Below are 20,196 nucleotides of genomic sequence, written 5' to 3' on the forward strand. Positions count from 1 at the left end.
TGTGTGTGTGTGTGTGTGTGTGTGTGTGTGTGTGTGTGTGTGTGTGTGTGTGTGTGTGTCCTGATTTTAAGTATTAATTGTGTTTATTTTACAGATTGCACAGATTCACTTAAACATTTGTAAAGTAGCTGTGTTCTTAATACCGTGTTTCCAATATGTATAATTTACACAATACAAACAGTCTACAACATTTTTCTTTATATTCTGAATATAAAAAGGTGAGGGTTGTCTCCAAGGGCACTGACTAGACAGGAAATCCAACTGAACCCAGGACAACTCTAGGAATTGTCCAGGGGAATAAAAAAAATTGTCTATGGCAGGAAGCTCAGAGCATTATCCTGTCATGGGGCCCAATATTAAATACTGGTACCCCTGTCAATGGAACCCTTGCCACATTTTTAATTTCTGCAGTCAGTACATAATCTTTAATTACCACAATATGCTATCATGAATAACAAGATTATAGCCATTATGTATATGACTAAATAGCCTACAGTGTAACTGTGTTCAGCTATTTTATATCAAATGGAAAGGCTACTGCAGGCTTCATCAGTTTTATGGCTAATCGAAATCTATTGTAATTGGTCATTGTTAGTGTATGCTTTAAATAGCATCATATATAATTCATTGCACATTAACTCCTAAATTACTATCCGCAGAGGATAATTTATTTGAGGTTAAAAGGATTAAGGATTTCGTGTGAAATTACCACAGCATTTGTATTATAGGTTCATATAGTGGTACGTGGTGTTTGGCGCCATCTTGAGGTTTGTTCACTACACTGCAGTCATGTTTCTGACTACAAGCTCTTTAACTACAAACCCCAGCAATCATTTCTCCCTCTCGAACGACAACAAACCGCCGTGTTCAGACCACAAGGCCGTTTAGGTTTGAGCTACATTGGAAATGGGAGGATTTTTTTTTTTTTTTAATAAACGGAGGTATGGCACGTAATCTCTTTTCTGCTTTAATGGTATCGTGTGCTAAACTTGCCACAGGCTTGCCTTTTTAGTTAGTTCTTTAACCAGGGGCCAGTTGCACAAGCTGAATTAAATTTGATCAAATCAGGGTGAAAAATCGCTCTAAAAACCGTGTGCTGAGAGTAGTTTGAAACGAGCATGGTGTACTGGAATAAATATGCGGATATGCGGAAATTAAGGGACCGTCTCTAAAGTTACAGACGACATTGTTATACACGTTTCTAACTTCAATAGCATTTGAAGAGAATGACCAACAGTCACACAACCAACTGTGAAGTGTTCATCTAGGTGTCAGCTATAATGTACACCTCTTAGATTTTTGATATTTATCAAAATAAGCTATTAAATCATATATAAATATTACCATGTATTTCACTACAGAATGGGCCCATACACAAAATATACCATCATTTAAAGCTCAATAGCATTTGAAGAGAATGACTTACAGTCACAAAACCAACTGTAAAATGTTAATCTAGGTGTCAGGTATGAAGCACACCTTTTTAGATTTTTGATATTTATTAAAATGAGCTATTAAATCACATTTAAATTAGACATGAATTTCACTGCAGAATGGGCTCATACACAAAATATACCATAATTTAAAGCTCAATAGTATTTGAAGGGAATGATGTCTAATTTACATATGATTTAATAGCTTATTTTGATAAATATAAAAAATCTAAGAGGTGTGCATTATAGCTGACACCTAGATGAACACTTTACAGTTGGTTATATGACTGTAAGTCATTCCCTTCAAATGCTATTGAAGTTAGAAACGTGTTTAACAATGTCGTATGTAACTTTAGAGACGGTTCCTTAATTTCCGCATATCCACGAATATTGAACGTCCAACGTCAAACCAACTTTATTCCAGTTCATGGTGTAACATTTCACTTGCACCATGGACATTTAATGTTCGTCGTAATTAGTAATGCGTAAAGTGACCAAACAAAACTGTTGCACAGAGTGATGTATTTCACCATGACAAGCCATTCAGAAACAGTCATAAACAGAAGATTCTCCTTGATTGAGACGCAGGGAAGCGGTTAATGTCAGTGTGATGATATTTTACGCTGCTTGAAAAAGCTTCCTACACTGGCTAAGAGAAAAATAGCCTGTCTTTAGTTTTATAATCCCTCCCTTTCATGTGTTCCCTTACAGAAACTGTGTTTCTGCGAGGTGTCCAGTTCTCGGGTTCATATATTATAAATCCACAAAAAGAAATCCTCCTAACAATATACAAAGAAAACAATATGGGGGCCAAATGCTTTGAATACACTCCTTAGTGATGGTGGAAGACCAGAAGCCACTGGGACCAACAGCGTTTGTTCCCAAGGAGATACTAAATTTAAAGCTAAAACGTCAAGCCGTGAGTGAGATATTGGGTGCTTCTCAATATTCAAATTGATGCTTTGTCATTTCCTTGCTCCTCAAGCCCGTGACCCGGAAATCGTCCTTAGTCAGCCATCTTGAAGGACATATCAGTTCTCTAATTGCACCGTGAGGAGCTAGGAGTGAGGATACACAGGTGTATCCTATGTGGAAGTGTTTCTTGTCGAAAAACCTGAAGCACGAATAAATTCCCCTCCTCCTTTCCATCCCTAACAATCTCAAACAAAAAGTCCTTTGATGACGTGATGGAATTTTGTGTGAAGTATAATTAAATAATAATATGCTTGCAATGAGTATTGTAATTAATTGATCCTTGCATGTTTGGATATGCAAAGCTGCACAAAAGGTGCGATAATTTATGTATTGTTTATTAATTCATTGTTGAATAACCCAGACATTTCACATACTATCAGTGCATTTAGCTTTATTAAGAATGTTGTTATTAACCAAACTCCAACAACATAACGGCACATCAAAAAAAAAAAAAAAGCATAACGGCAGATCCCTGAAGCACAGTGAGGTAATCCAGTGCAGCACAGTCATCATTAATTGATGTCTTTGAAGGGATGCTTGAGAGATTCCTCTCTCCACCCATTTCATCCTTGCATCCTTCCCTCACATCCTAAGGGGGTGGAGCTAAGATGCAAGGAAAGGAAGCATAGAAAGGAAATGGGGATGCACAAATAAGAAATGAGAAGCACCCATTGTGCCACTTACTTTTCAGTAGCCGTCCCAAGCTACAAATGAACTCAAGGATTGTTTCTTGACATCAAGTCATGTTGGTAAACATATGTTAATGTAGTGCATGGCAGAATTGCTCAGTGTATCCAGAATCTCTGAATCATTGTATACTGTATATCAGTGTATACATTGAGCCATTGAGCAATTCTACCATGCACTACACTAGGGGTCCAAGCACAAAAGGTGCTTAGGCAGCCTATTGGAATTGTATGTTTATTATTATTATTATTATTATTATTATTATTATTATTATTATTATTTTTATTATTATTATTGTTGTTGTTGTTGTTGTTGTTGTTGTTGTTAATAATAATAATCATCATCATCTTTTAGTGGTTTGTAGACTCAAATGTAGTGGCCTTTTACAATCAGACTATGTTATGATAGAACTTACTTTCAGCTGGTGCAACTAGCATACTGTACTGGCTATAAAAATATTATGTACACTATTTGGTTTATAAAATCCATGCCTTTAAATGCCTTTTGGTCAGCACATTGAAATTATTATATTTTTAAAATGCATGCTACTGAGTTTTAGTATCCAGTTAGTTTTAACTAAAAAATACATATAAATTGTTTTTCCTCCTAATTAGCATAGAAATCTTTCTTATTTTTTTCTGTGAATGCTTTTGGCATTCAGCCAAAAGCCCTCTTCAATCCACATGTGTCGAACATGAGTACAGTTAAAAGGTCTCATTTACCAACAAACATCACTGTGAAAGACAGTGTAAAACAATTTCATGCAACTGCAATTTCACCAATTCAAGTAGTTTTCTGCAATAAAGCACAAAAAACTCTGCAAGTTGCATCGCAAATCAAGCATTTTTGGCCACAACAATCACAAAATACCTGTGTGAAATTCTGAATGGACTGTATAATCTACACTCAGGAAAAAAGGTCAGTTGTTCTTCAGAAAGTTATTGGGGTCTTAGCCTGCTTCCTTAAGCGATCAGATCCCTGTATAAAACTTCTCCCTTTCTGAAAGGGAGCACTACCCAGGAGGAGGAAACAAAACACTCTAAAGGTCTGTTCACACCTGGATGTTTTTGAACGCATTTTTTGTGTTCACATCCACTTATTAAACGTGAGCGGCGCTCTAAATGAAAGTGCAAATTCACTCCCTGACAGTAGATGGCACTTAATGAAAAACAGAAATTGCCTGGTAGACAAGTGTGGTGCTGCACAACTTTCTGTTTCTGACACCTGCTCATCACTGAGAAGAAGAAGAGAGCCAGTATTTACATGTTTGCAAAAAGCCGTTCACACACTATTGTTCCCAAAAATGTTAATGTTCCTGCAAATTGATGAAGTGTTGACTATGAATAGTCTTTTTTGTGGTCAATATGATAATACAACAACGCAATAATGGGGCACTTATCTGTTTGAATAAGAGATCAACAATATTTATATGCAAATATATGCCAGGTGCAAAATAAATACAATGGACAATCAATCAGCAGATTATCGTTGAGCAGAGATGTGAAACATTTGCAGGGAAGAGACAAAGAAACAAACAATGCTATTTAGTATAGAAAGCAACACTGAACAAATTAAATGGATAACTTAGAATATATGCTTGCATTTCAGTGTCATCAATTTAATAAGATTAAATGAGTCATGAAGTTCTCATCAGTTTGATCTAGAATATGGCCCGATTTGAGGCTTTAGCTCCATTGGGTTTCTACTCATTCATACATAAAGTTATATGCAATTAAATATATTATTATATTCCTGCTCGCATCTTCTTCTTCTTCTCCTTCCTTCATCATCATCTTCGTCGGCAAGACAACTTTGTGCTTGAGGGCCACCAAGTTGTGATTTTTATGTAACTTCAACGGCTCCGGGCACGTGAACAAAAGTGCGAAACACATTGGTCGCGGACCCAAGACATTAAGAAAATTTGACGCCTCATGTTTTCCATGTGGGTGTGAACACTCCCGTTGACAGCCATTGATTTAGACACGGCATTAAACAGACCGTTTAACGCGCTGAAAAAACATCCCGGTGTGAACAGGCCTTGGAGGGTACAATCTTTTTACACTCAGCAGTATACTGGAAATGCTGAATTACATACTTAGAAATTGCAGTACACGTTTGATGTGTCTGTTCTGGCCATTTCAAGTCTGCATCTTCTCTTGAGTTTTGCATGTGTTCTCATTTTCAGCACAATGAGCTGCTCTGCATTGCTTCGACTGTACCCTGGAGACCATCACAGACTGCTGTGTGTCTACAGTGCCATCAGTCTACGCCTGCTCAGCTCCAGGCTTCGACATGGCCGAGGCTTAAGAGAAAGTCTGCGCCTGCTGCAGCTGCCTGAGGAGGAGGTCAGCAGCCATGCCGTGGTCAAAGAAGCCTACTTACGCATGGCCAAACTGTACCACCCTGACTCTGGAGCCCCCACTGCTGATGCTGCTTTATTCTCCCACATAGAGGAGGCTTACAGAGTTGTACTAGCCCACCTGGCACAGCAAAGATCTATATCTCAGAACAATGAGGAAGAGGAGGAAAAGGTTAAAGGTCATGCACCACAGCACAGACAGTACCTCAGCTACGAAGGTGTGGGCTCTGGAACACCCAGCCAGCGGGAACAACAGTATCGGCAGTTCCGGATAAACAGAGCTACAGATCAGGTGTTGGAGTATCGCTACAAAATCATGGATAAAGCAGCGGCAGAAGAGGGAGCCATGGTTTTGAGGGATACACGTCTGCGAAGCAAGAAGATCCAGATAACACAGGCTGTGGAGAGGATGGTTGAGGATCTCATCCAGGAGGCTATGGCACGCGGTGACTTCCGCAACCTAGGCGGTGCCGGCAAACCACTCAGCAAATTTGAACACAACCCCTATGCTGACCCCATGACCCACAACCTCAACCGCATCCTCATTGATAACGGCTACCAACCTGATTGGATAGTGGCCAAGAAGGAGATTAGAGAGACAGTTCAGAAGATGCGCAAGAGACTACAGGAAGTCCGGGTCAAACTAGGAAACCCAATGAAACACTCAGAGCAGATACAGTGGAAAGAACACTGTGCCACTTTCTCTGACGAACTGACCAAGCTCAACAAGAAAGTGGACGATTTCAACTTGATCGTGCCTCTGATGAGTTGGCAGATGGTTCACTTTAACATGAACAGAGAGATAGAGAAAATACTGAAAGCTGATCAACAACATAGAAAGGAGAAGGAGCTAGAGAAAGAGAGGAAGCTCATGGAGGAGAGAGAGAACACAGCCACCTCTCAGCAGAACTCTAGGCAAGGACTTATTATGTGGATGCAGAGTCTGCTCAAATGAAACTAGATCTGAATAATGCTGTATTTCAAAACGCTGATGTAGACAGCACTAAATTGAGGAGAGTACACAAGTCTTTTTTTTTTTTTTTTTTTTACAGTGATTTACCATTTATTATTATTTGCGTATATAGGCATTAGAGGAAGTGTTTTAAAAGAGAAAATATATTAAACATGACTGAGTTCTCATGCATCACTGTGACAAATCACCATCATGTAAATAAAAATCCTATTTAAAATAGTACATACAGTGTTATGTCCTTTTTAAGTAACCATTCTGTTGTCTTATAACAAATATTGTGATTTTTGAGAAATGCACAATTTAATCTTTTGTCTAATCTGACCTTGCAAACACTCTAAATCCAAAATGTTTGCACCTAGCAGTCATCATTAGTTATCCACGCTCACTCACTGCTCCAGTTTCTTGCCTTTTCATTCGGGCAGGTGCTCCAGGGCTGCAGGGTTTCCAATAACCACCGACTCCTTTTTGAGTGCCTGCGTTATAACTGCAGACGGAGCCAGCACATGAGCCCAGTCTCTGGCTATATACTGGTGGTACGGATCCTGCGAGTTCTCCAGCTTTTTAGAGCGGATGTAACTGAACATGATGCCAAAGGTGAAAAAGCTGAAGAGCCCAACCATCAGTAAAATGTAGATGAATCCTTGGCTCTGCGTTGTAACTGGCACTCCACTGAAAGGCTCAGCTGGCTGGTGAGCAGCAGTAGGGAGAGGTGCTGCTGGAAAGTTCCAGGTTCCATTAAGATAGTGCTGAAGCAAGGAGAGCAGGAGAGATTGCACATCTGAATGATTTTGTGCGAACATAGTTTTGCCTTTGCTAGGTAGAAAAAAAAATAAAACCATGAGTTAATATTGCTCTTCAGGATTTTGAATTATTACTTAGCGTTCAGTCAAATGAGATTTCAGATTTAAATGCCTTGATTAAAAAAAAAAAGTCACACATAAAACTACTAAAAAATACATACCTTTGAATCTCCAGTGGGTTGATTTTTTAAAAAGATTTAATGAAGCTCAACCTGTGGTCTCACAAATTATAGGCACACTGAGACTCTTAGAGACTATGGATCCACCCACATATATGAAACAGTCACACACACACACACACACACACACACACACACACACACACACACACACACACACACGCATCTCCCTCAAGACATCAGCACGTTTAATGAGTCTAAAAAGAGTGAAGGTCGGTAAAGGCAACGTCCTCATGTCATCACTACATACCCTTCAAGCGAGCAGACTCTGAACCTAATATGCTCTAATGTTTTCCCAAGCCATGAAATGATTTGAATGACCTCTAATAGACAGATGTGACAAAATATATTTTAAACGAGTATAATATTGGTTAAGCTAATCTAGTGGCTTGATACACACACACACACACACACACACACACAATGTAACTATAAGTAGTAGCCTGTCTTTAGATCTTTTTATGAACATGTAATGAAGTAGACAGCGCTTATTGAGTGAGATCAGACAGAGGGTGCAGACATCCGTTTGACCTTGTGGATTAATAGCTCTACAGCAGAGGGAACAATGCTGCACATTGAAATAGGCAATGGTGATGACGTGAGGTCTTTTGACCCTCGTGGATTCTATTTCCAGAGTAATCTGCACTTCACCTTGAAAAGTCCTCTACATGCGTCATTACTGCATTATAGTAGAATTCATTGAAAAACGTGTCGGTGGTTTGTGAGCCCAAAATCATAAAGTTAAACAAACTTACAATGCCAGTGGAATCACGACAAAATGTAAAAGCACTTCAAGGGCAACTGTACAAGTCAAAATCCTGATTTATTATTTTGGTTATTAAGGTACAAATCACAATACATACATCCAAATCATTACCGAATCAACAACTTTGTGGAAACCAAGCAGGTTCTTTCAGATTTCTGAACAGTCAGACAGATAAGACATTACAATGAGGTAAGCATACATACACAGTTAAACAACACGAACAGTCCGAATAAAGCAGACATTAGTACGATGACTTTTACCATGTAACAAATTTAACCTGTGCAAATCCTAGTAAAGGGCATAAAGGTTGTCTGTCATTAAAACTGATAGCATTACAGTGTTATGGTCGAAGGAAATTAATGCACATTTCAGTCATGAGAAGGTATTTCCATACAAATACTATCATCAAGATAATGTGTCAGGATGTCCAATAAATATTTCTTTCCTACTGACCAAAAACACTTGTCAAATCTGTGGTAAACAAGTGGTTTATTCAACATATAACATGATTTTTGAGAAAGGAAGCTTAGTAAATTAAATCTGTATTTTCACTTCCTTGTCATTCCTTACAACCAACATTATATATATATATATATATATATATATATATATATATATATATATATATATATATATATATATATATATATATATATATATATATATATATATATATATATATATATATATATATATATATATATATAAACATTACCACAAATGTTCAAAGTCTAAGATTAATGAACATTCACACAAAGGCTTTGTAATATTGCCTCACATTTCCACAGATGTCAACATTAAAGAAAACATTGTGTATAGAAATGAGATTGTTGATCAAATAAAAACCAAAACCATGACAACAAATTCCAGCATAAAAGTGCACCTTGCACTGCCCTAAAACATGCTTCTCAAATTAAAGGAAATAAATCAAGTCACAACAGGAGGCTTTTGTTCTCTGTAGCCATAGACATCAATGGAAACCATCCATGAAACCCCCTTGACCTTTAGATTTGGAGAAATGAGTCACTTTAATCAACAAATGCATGCAATAAACTCACTTTCCCCTGAAAGACAGTGCAGATGTAGTGTATCTTTCTCTGCAGGGCTGAGCTTTGACCGAACGCTTCCGCAATGGGGACAGAATACCTGCACACCAACAGTCCCGAGACTTAGCAAATCAAACTTAACAGCACAAGGACATACTCCTCATGCTCACTGGGTGATGGAGGAGCTGTAATCTGGACGCCGGGTCTGGATGATTTTAGGTCGCGGCCGTCTGAAGCTGTCCGTATCGTCCTCGGCACCAGAACTGTCCTGATCACTCTCACACACGTGTACCACCACGCTGGGGGTAGTGGGAGTGCCAGAGTGTAGCTCGTATTTCTCCCCTAGAAGGATTCATAAAGAGACTGAATGAAGATCAGGAATGAATATTCAGCATCTTTTTATTTATTTATTAAGAAATACAGACAAGCAGAATTTCTTTTTATTATACACATGAAGGTACCTGGGCCAAGTCTGGCGATAGCACAGAGAAGGTCGTAGTTGATGACCGGTGTGGCATCCCCAGCCTGTTCCCATCCCACAGGAGGAGATGGAGGTGGAGAGAGTAGGAACTGCTTCTCTGGTTTAGGAGGCTCCAGTCGTGCACTTCCTATATGTACTGACTAAAGAGGGAAAGATGGAATCACAGTGGGAGCAATGATTAAAAGGAAATGACAGATTTTGGAAAATGGCGGTCACTGAAATAAAACTTTTGTTGCTAGTCAGAACGACAAGAAAAGAAATATAAATAACTTTAACATACCTGGGCAAAATAAAGTCGGAGCTCTGAGCTATTGAAGTTGCTCTTGTGGAGCCTTGCTCTCGCCTCTGCGGCTGCCAGAGCATTGCTGAAGTTAATTCTCACTCGCCTGAAGCTCTTGAAATATTGAAAGGTAACTTCACCATCAAAAGAGCGGAAGAGCTCTTCAAAACTAGCCTGAAGGAGAAAGCAAACAGAAATAAATACGCAGAAACCCGAAAACACATTTTACATAGAAATAAATCCAAGTGAGCTGTAACTGCAATTGGCAGGGTTTTTTTTTTTTTGTTAAAAAAAAAAATCAAGTTATGAATTTAAATCAGGCTATGACAGACTGACATTTTGTGAATGTGTCTATATTAATCCTCAGTGACGCACAAAATGCTAATGCTGTACAAGTGCACCAAGATCCTGGTTTCCAGGGTAACAAGGGAGAATCAGTGAGGGATGAAGGAGCACAGACAAATGATGGTGGAAAAGGCCCCATGCAAAACAGTATCAAGATTGCATTATGAGCCAACAGCCTGAACCACAGTCATTTACCTACAGTGTGTAATGTGTGCGTGTTTGAGCACTATGTCATCACTCACGTCAGACTCATAGCTCTGAAATGCTCCTATTTGTCATTCCACCCCTGCTCATTTCCATTATTTTCCATTTCCCCAATCTTTTCTTGTTCTTTTGTCTGTCAACGTGACTAACTGATTAAGTCACAGTAGTGACTGGATAAAACTATCCTGGAAAAGCATAGCAGTGAACTGATGTTAAACGAGGTTTTTAAATTAATATTGCTTTGCTTTGCTGTTTAACAGTTACACAACTGTTTGTTTTTCCTCAGATGTTTCTGAGGCATTTTCGGTTCTGTGACTTTTCTGAAGAATTACATACAACCTAGGATACATTTCTGTAATCACTCTAGCAAATCTTGCTTTATTTATTTATTCAATTGGTTGTCATTTTTGCCAAGTGATATTACAAAGTCAGAAATTTGCAGTATAATTTTATATCCATAATAATCCATCTAAAATGTTTATACAAAAGTTCTAAACAAAATCAGGTATATTTGATCAGTCTACACTTACTAGAACACAGTCACATTCAGGTGTTTTGTGATGCACAGAAAAGATCACTGACTAAAAGCACTAAAATACAGTACCCTGGCCTCTGGTCTGTTAAACATATCCAGATCCTCTATGGATGCGATAAGGCAGAAGCGGTTGCACTTCATGGTTTTCAGGTGCATGATGGATGCTCGCTGAATTCTGCAGAGGACTTCAGGAGTGAGAAATCTGAAAGGGGTCCGTTTTGCCTTCCCCAGCGTGAGAGCAGAATGAGACCTGGATCAGAAATAAATCCTTGTCTTTCTCAATTTTGCAGTTAAGTGTACTTTTCTTTCTCTTCTATCTTCCTCTTTTCGCCGTCTGTTGAAGTCAAGGCTGTAGTTGAAGGAAGAGTTTGATGCCGGAAATAGGTCACAGCTGAAATGAGCAACACATCAAAACCAGCAGAAAGAGAGCGAAAAAAAGTGATACGATGGAGGCACGCTGACTTGTTAACAGAGCATAGGAAAGCTGTGTTGTCCAAAAAGAATCTTCTGGAAGGGACCATGAGTTTTTTCACCACTGATTAAACGTCTTTGAGGCTCAGTCACATTCGTGTGCTCTCTGCTCTTTATGTAAGCGCCTCAGCGGCACAGTGACAGGCCCACCCCCTTCAGGAAGGGAGGGAGTGAAACATCAGTCCTCCTTCCTTGCTGTCTGTGCTGACTCATCTGCACTGACACCAAGAGCACAAGGACTGGAAAACGTGTGTCACTGCTGACTATAACCTAAACTCAGTTTTACCAACCTCAGTCTGCGCCGTTCCGACACATTCCTGCTGGGCATGCAGAGCTGGAAAACTGTAATCTATCACACACAACTGTGATCCTCTCTCACGCCCTGAACTCCCTCCCTTCATGAGCGGGATGGAAAATCTAAATCAGCTGAGCTGTGCAATGAGGCAGCTGTGTTATCAAGAGCTCCCTGCAGCATACTTTCCACGGGTGTTAATTCCCTTCATCTCTCTCTCTCTCTCTCATGCTCTCTGTTTTTGCTCCATCCATTCGCTCCCCACTCTTTCTCTCTGACTCCAGAGCCAGCGGATTTGTCCCTTTATTGTGGTGCAGTCAGTCCATCATTTTAAGTGGCGTTCAGTGCGAAGACGTCACACTTATTTTTACACTACATGATGTCTTTCTCTCCGTGTCTGGCAAGCCAAACAAATACAGGCCTTTCTTTTATCCAACCCAAAGCCTCTCAGGTGAAATAGTCAAACAGTCACTGTGTGTGTCAAACAGCCATTGTGTCACAGTCACTGAGATGAGTGGACCTATATCAAAACACTCATTAGTGTGTGTGTTTGTGTGTGTTTGCTGAACAAGGCCATTATTTCGGTGATGCCAGACCATTTGTGTAGTGGCAAGTTGGAAATATGAAACCAACATAAAACAAAGGGAAAGAATGTAGGTACTTTGAGGCAGGGCTACGAAGCTTCTAACAAGGGTGACATTTAACAAATGACCACATATTCCAGTCAACTCAAACTGATCATATTCAACAGCTTTAAAAGATTTAGAAAGCTTTAACGTTGAAGTCATGCAGTAAACATCCTTAAAAAAAGAAGCCTGTAATTTATCCACCACTTGATTCTATACTATTATATATTTAAATCCTTTTAAACATCATAGGAATATGACTGTCAGTGTTAGTAGGCCACTAAATAAAAAAAAATAAATAATAACATGGCTTTCGGTAATGACTGGTAATGATGTACGTAGGCTCGGCCACATTAATTCCATCGACTAATACACAAGTCACAAAGTAAACACAATGTTATATCATCGCACTTGTACACACAGCTTCTGTCAAGCTTCCAGATAATTGCTCTGCTCTCATTCACAATGTCCTTTAGAGGACTTTCAGAACAGGAACAACTTGCACTTTCCACTGACTGGACTGTTTATGAGCTTTAAAGAAACATATCACAGTCTAAATGTGAATTTCCAGACTTTCCAGACACACGAAACCCAGTGGAATCTTCCATCACACGACCATCAGCTGACCGAGTCCAGCTAGAGCTCAACTCTTACAACATGGTGCATTTCGAAATTTTTATCTTGAGATACCTTGATATGAAAATCAGTCAATGCTTATAAGAAATAATCAAAACAATTATTTTTGTTTAACAATTAAATCAGTCTAATTACAAACACCTTAAACCACACGGATCAATCAGATAAGACTTTAGTATAATCATGAAGTGTCTGAAAGTCATCAAATATATTATTATTATATTAAGTTAATTATTAATAAATATGAATAACTTTCAAATATTAAACAAGTAGATTTTTATGAATACAAATGTTGTATCATATAACACTTACAATCTACACAGGCCATGGAAAATTAGGCTCTCTTATTCAACTATTTGTAGAAAGGTACTCCTTTAGAAAATATGCAGCAATGATGCCAATGACTGCATTCAAAAGTAAACTCTTAAACAATAATTACTATATACTATTTAAAATGTGACAATTTCTGTACGTCACCCTGTTTTCCAGATATTAACTGAGTCACTGTTGATGAAGTAATATTTGAGATTATAACAGTGGCTCTAGGTACTGCATGGTGTAAAGATAAAAAACTTTATGGTGACTTTCAGCATAGTGGCACAGTTATATCGGTACTACGGTAGTATTGCGATATTAAAGCTTCGAAATAAGTGAGCTATTACACTAACCACTGTGAGTAAATAATAAAATTAACCGTGTTTGCTAGAAAGCGAGCTAACGTTATGCTAACTGTTGTATGTGAATATAAAATAAAATGTAGCCATGTTTGATCGTAAGCGAGCTAATGATCCCGATTTTATTACTTTTTTGGAGTTCATTTCCAAATTCAGTTATTTATTCCTTCCTAAGTTCTCTGAGGACATTTTCCATTTGCATGATTTTATCACTCTACGGAACAACAGATGAAATATTTGGCACATTGAATTAGTTACTTGCCAAATGTATGATTATTCTTGAGTTTTTCCAATAGCCAGTTATTCATGCTCATTAATAAAGAAAACCTGGTTTGTCCGTTTTCATTTATATCTACGTATTTCTGTAAATGTGGTTCATTTTGTAGATTTGAGTGATGAATTAACTCAATATTGCGTGGTATTGTGATACAATACTATACCAGCTGAAGTAAGATATGTTTATGGTATCGTGACAACCCTAATCCACACCAATGGTTTAAACATGTTTAAGAAATCTGAATACTGTATGATTTTCCATTTTTTCTGTTACACTCAAACACAGTTTGTTTCCCCCTAGTTGGTTATTCTGTCCCACCTGGAAACAAACATGACTGTCATGTTGGAGTGTTTGAGTATCTAGTCCATAACCTGGACACAAACATTTGTCAAGATTTTTTTCCCCTTCTTTTTTTTTTAATTATTATTATTATTATTTTATTTATTTATTTATTTATTTTTACATATGGCACTTTGAGCACAACACCTTATTATATTCTGTCACAGAGCTAACCACAATCAACAATTCGATAGAGGCCTTAAATATTTAAAAAATAACAAAAGGGCAAAAACACATTGCCGCATGTCTGAAACGTGATAGTGCCATGTCTGATCTCTGCATCTGTGTGATTTGTAAAATAAATCTGTATTGATGGAGCTCATCTTTTTTCTTTCTTTTTTTAAACCGATAAAGAGGTCCTTGACTGTAAAAGGTTTGAGAACCCTGGTCTATACAAAACTGCAATACTGTTGCATAGTCATACACCAAAACAATTATCATATTAGTCTTTGCCAAAATAACGACTTTGTCGCTTGATCTAGAGATTATTTAGTCCCATTTAGTGACTTCCTTCGAATCTAGCAACTTTCTGAGTAGAGATTAGTTACTGCCCTGCACTCAATATGGCTCTCTATCTCACATTTCACAACAACTGGTTATACAAATTGAGAGAGTAGTTTCGGTCGACTCACCAAAAGCCTGACTGAGCTGCGCTTGCATGAGCAATGGTCCGTCACTGCTCACTATTGTCCTTAACAACCAATCATTGATCACCATTGTTCCCAATGACCGATAACTGGTCATCATTGTAAACAGTTCACAAAGTAAAAGTAAAAAGTAATTAAACATTTTGTGGGCCCTATTATTAATGTAAATGTGTATTTCAGTAATATAGCTAAGGAGGAGGGTTTCAGATACAAGCATTTATACAACGTCAATTCCAAAAAAGTGGGGACGGTGTGTAAAATGTAAATAAAAACAGAATGCAATGATTTGCAAATCTCATAAACCCATATGTTATTCATAATAGAACATAGAAAACATATCAAATGCTTAAACTGAGGAAATGTACCATTTAAAAAAAAAAAGGAGAAAAAATTTAGAAAAAGGTAATTTTGAATTTGATGGCCGCAACACGTCTCAAAAAAGTTGGGACAGGGAAACAAAAGGCTGGGAAAAGTTTTCAATTCTAAGTGTTTTGATATCCAAATGACCATGAGGCTTTGGTAAATGTGCAAATTAGTCAGTGAGGTCATCCGGTGACTCATGACTTGAACAGGTTCTGACAAAATGACAACTTCTGACTCACCCCTAACCTATGAGTAAGAAGTTAAAAACTTAGCCAAGACGAAAGTGGCTACCGAAAATAACTCTATGGACTCTATTTGTTTTCTCATTTGCTTCCAATATTGCTGCTACAATACTTAAGAGTTTAATACAGTTTACAGCCTGTGTTCTGTGAATTTACTGTCCTGCACTCATCTCACACTGTTGTATATTTTCACTTTATGTGGTCTGTACTCTTGTGTTGCACCATGGGCCTGGAGAAACGACATTTCGTTCCAATGTATAAAAAACTATATAGAGGAATGTAGGGCTGCAACTATGTATTATATTATAATAGTATTTTCAATACTATTTTTTCATTTATTTAAATTAAATTCAAAAACTGAGTGTTTTTGTATATCAAATATAAACTTCTGACTCAAACTTTACATTGACACAACCGCTTGTTTATCTATCAAGCATTATTTTTTATGGATGAACAAAAAAAGCTCTGATAATTAAACTACTAAATTAATTATAAAATCTCATGTTCACTGCACTTTATGGTTTATGTTCCTCACTGCTTTTAATGATAATGAGTCACACATACATTACAGCCCAGTGAATTTATTTTTTTTTTTTTTGCATATCCCAGCATGTTAGCAGATTGTTTTACTTATGTTTACTTTCATCGTAGCATTTTAATTTGGACTGGAGCATGGAGAACTGAGGAATCACTCCAGAAGTCAGCCATCTTGAAGGACATATCAATTATCTAATTGCACCACGAGGAGGCGAGGAACGAGGAGTGAGGAAGCTTCCAGAGGAGCTAGGAGTGAGGATACACAGGTGTATCCTATGTGGAAGTGTTTCTTGTCGAAAAACCGGATGCGCAAATAAATTCCCCTCCTCCTTTACATCTGCCACAATCTCAAATAAAAAGTTATTTGATGGTGTGATGGAATTTTGTGTGAAATATAATTAAATAATATGTTTGCAATGAGTATTGTAATTAATTGATCATTGCATGCTTGGATATACAAAGCTGCACAAAATATGCAATAATTTATGTATTGTTTATTAATTCATTGTTGAATAACCCAGACATTTCACATACTATCAGTGCATTTAGCTTTATTAAGAATGTTGTTATTAAGCAAAGTCCAACAACATAACGGCAGATCCCTGAAGCGCAGTGAGGTAATCCAGCTAAGCACGGTCATCATTAATTAACGTTGCTTTGAAGTGACGTTTGAGAGAGCGAGGATATTCCATTTGACTTGCTTCGATTCCTCTCTCCTCACATCTCATCCTTCCATCCTCCTCTCACATCCTAAGGGGGTGGAGCTATGACGCAAGGAAAGGAAGCAAGGAAAGGAAACGAAGATGCACAAATAAGAAATGCGAAGCACACACTGAGGATTAAGAAGCATCCTGGGTATCTGATAAAGCTAGCATCGCATTACGTGTGTATGACGTCATGTGCCACCGACTAGGAGGCGGCTTATACTTCCTATTAATAAAAAACGCTAGTGTTCAATTTAAGACTATATTTCTAAACTGCATACACTAGATGGTAGAGTTTACAGTACATAGTGTAAGTGTATAGTATGTCATTTGGGACACAACTGGTCTGTACTCTCCGATGTGTGTTTTCGGAACAGAAGTAACGCAATGAGTAGATGTGTGTTTCTCATTTCTTATTTGTGCATCCTCATTTCCTTTCCTTGTGTCTTAGCTCCACCCCCTTAGGATGTGTGAGGAGGATGGAAGGATGAGATGCAAGGAGAGAGGAATCGAAGCAAGTCAAATGGAATATCCTCACTCTCTCAAACATCATGTCAAAGCAACGTTAATGATGACTGTGCTTAGATGGATTACCTCACTGCGCTTCAGGGATCTTCCATTATGGTTTTTTTTTTGATGTGCCATTATGTTGTTGGAGTTTGGTTAATAACAACATTCTTAATAAAGCTAAATGCACTGATAGCATGTGGCACACTTGCTCACTCCTCTCGGCACAATTAGAGAATTGATATGCCCTTCAAGATGGTTGACGCTGATCGACTTCCGGGTCACTGACTGGAGAACGGAGTAAACGAGGAAGCATCAATTTTTGTGCACTGAGAAGCACCTAATGAGTAAACGTGCCGACCGATTATACAATAATCAGATGTTTGATTATTTTCATAATCGATAGGTTGTTGCAGCTCTAGAGGAATGACAAGAAAAACCCACTTAAATAAAAATAGGATTTGTTGGTCTGGAATATTTTATATAACAATGGAGAGAAAAACGGCAGTCAGTACAATAATGAGTTACTTGCCCGTTCAAGGCAAAGAAACATAAATAAACAAAGAGACTAGCTAAATTTAGGTGCATCTTTATTATTATTATTATTTCAAAGAAATACGTTCGATATTTCTTCAAAAATATCGGCTCCAGGTTCTTCTGTCTTCACATCCATCTTTAACAAGCGACATTAGCATAAACACAGCTAGCAGACTGAAGGTGACAGTAAGACAACTACTCACTCGGAGCTGTCCGTGTCGGAGCACTTCTTCATCAACTTTATACGCAATTAAAGATTCAGGAAGCGCTGTGAAGTGCACGTTGACCAGCTCGTCTTCATCCGCCATGTCTGCCTGCTGCACGATTTCCAGTCTCCAAAGTAACGTTACAGTTAGCTAATGTCAGTTAGCTAGCGTCACAGCCACCCGGCTAGCTACCAAGCTAGTAAATTTGTGCACACTTCAAACGTTTGGAAAAACAGATACTCTGCAACCCTCCGTAATATTTTATCTGAATGTGTAATAAAAGTGTTTTAGATCAAACAAACGGTCGGTTGTCAATCAATAAACCATAAAAAAAAGAAAGCTCATGTTTAATATGTGAACCGTATCGAGTTTTAAAGGCAACTACTGGAAGAGCAGATTTCAAAATTAAAGCCTCGGGAATGCTTTAATATTTAACACGTATATAAAAACATCTAAAAGCCTTTCAGAAAAAGGAAGCTCGTGTTTTAGAGTATCTACTCAGTCTGTAAACGCAACTATTTACAACCCAACACGCAGTGTAAACTTTCACAGGAAGCAGACGGTCATCTGGACGTTAGCTTGTTTTGTGTGCAGACTTCACACAGCTCTGAGCACATCCCCAGATGCCAAATCTTTGACAATGGCAGATGAAGTAATTTGTTTTTGTTACTTAAATATAGAAGAGACTACGAAATGGATAGAAAAGATGTGCACTGGTGGGATAAACAGTCAGTGGTTGATTAGCTCACGCAGGCACAGTTCGGCGAGTTGAGTAAACCTGCTGTCTGACCTTGTCTAACTAGCAACCGTAAGCTGTACCGAGTGCAGGACAGTTGCTAACTTCTGCTCAAAGATTTCTACGCCTTTAAAAAAAATAAAAAATATATAATAATAATAATAATAATAATAATAATAATAAAAACTACAATAAAGTCACTAAAGGCGTCTAAAAAGTTGCCAACCCTGAATACTGTTTACAGCAGCTGAAGCCCTTGCTGGTTTAGTCAGCATGCTACTGTGTGTACAATATGGTTTTATAGCTAGGTCCATAAGAATAAATTAGCAACATACATTAGGGATGAATGAATGTGTGTGTGTGTGGGGGGGGCACTATGGTATGTTTTGGATCATTGTCCTGCTGTAAGATCCATCCATGGCCCATTTTAAGATTTCTGGAAGAGGCAGTCAGGTTTTCATTTAATCCATCCATCCGTCTTCAACTGCTTACTCCTTTTCAGGGTCATGGGGAACCTGGAGCCTATCCCAGGAAGCATCAGGCACAAGGCGGGGTACACCCTGGACAGGGTGCCAGTCCATCACAGGGCACACTCACATACACACTCACACACCCATTCACACACTACGGACACTTTAGACACGTCAATCAGCCTACCATGCATGTCTTTGGACTGGGGGAGGAAACCGGAGCACCCGGAGGGAACCCCCGCAGCACGGGGAGAACATGCAAACTCCGCACACACATGGGCCTGGCGGGAATCAAACGTGCTAACCACTAAGCCACCATGTGCCCCGTTTTCATTTAATATCTGTTGATATTTGATGAGTCCATGATGCCATATATCCTAACAAAATACCCAGGTCCTCTGGCAGACAAACAGCCCCAAACATTAAAGAGCCACCATCATATTTAACCGTGGGCATGAGGTACTCTTCCATATGGCTACCTCTCTGTGTGCACCAAAACCACCTCTGGTGTTTATTGCTAAAAAGCTCTATTTTGGTTTCATCTGACCATAGAACACAATACCATATTAAGTTCCAGTAGTGTCTGGCAAACTGAAGATGCTCGAGTTTTAGTAGGAGAGTACAGGCTTTTTTTCTTGAAACCCTTTCAAACAACTTGTGGTGATATAGGTGACTTCGGATTGTAGTTTTGGAGACTTTCTGACCCCAAGATGCAACTAAATGCAAGTGAGTGTGGAAAACTTCTAGCACTTGAACACTAACTAGGTGAGGCATTTTCAAAGGGCAAGAGGAACCACAGTTGCTAGATCCAAAAGAATTTACCACACAACACAGATTCGGAAGTGCTCTAACTTTCAATGCATGAGACA

General features: G+C 38.4%; 2 protein-coding genes across 3 annotated transcripts; one reads left to right on the forward strand and one right to left on the reverse strand.

Annotated features, from left to right (window-relative positions):
- The first annotated feature begins 833 nt into the window (after positions 1-833).
- Positions 834-6,649, forward strand: dnajc28 (DnaJ (Hsp40) homolog, subfamily C, member 28). The gene is made up of 2 exons (XM_017469190.3): positions 834-941; positions 5,281-6,649. The coding sequence occupies exons 1-2, from the start codon at positions 907-909 to the stop codon at positions 6,407-6,409; spliced, it is 1,164 nt and encodes a 387-aa protein (XP_017324679.1). The 5' UTR covers positions 834-906; the 3' UTR covers positions 6,410-6,649.
- Positions 6,650-8,210: 1,561 nt separating this feature from the next.
- On the reverse strand, positions 8,211-18,631 carry rcan1a (regulator of calcineurin 1a). 2 transcript variants are annotated; one of them, XM_017470791.3, is made up of 4 exons: positions 18,119-18,631; positions 9,980-10,153; positions 9,680-9,839; positions 8,211-9,560 (listed from the first exon to the last, which is right to left on the reverse strand). In XM_017470791.3, the coding sequence occupies exons 1-4, from the start codon at positions 18,221-18,223 to the stop codon at positions 9,385-9,387; spliced, it is 615 nt and encodes a 204-aa protein (XP_017326280.1). In that variant the 5' UTR covers positions 18,224-18,631; the 3' UTR covers positions 8,211-9,384. The 2 variants fall into 2 exon arrangements, with proteins under 2 accessions (XP_017326280.1, XP_017326281.1); XM_017470792.3 differs by lacking the exon at positions 18,119-18,631 and adding an exon at positions 11,133-12,243.
- Positions 18,632-20,196: the final 1,565 nt, after the last annotated feature.

The sequence above is a fragment of the Ictalurus punctatus genome, chromosome 6 (genome assembly GCF_001660625.3).
Source record: "Ictalurus punctatus breed USDA103 chromosome 6, Coco_2.0, whole genome shotgun sequence".
NCBI classification, from domain to species: Eukaryota; Metazoa; Chordata; class Actinopteri; order Siluriformes; family Ictaluridae; genus Ictalurus; species Ictalurus punctatus.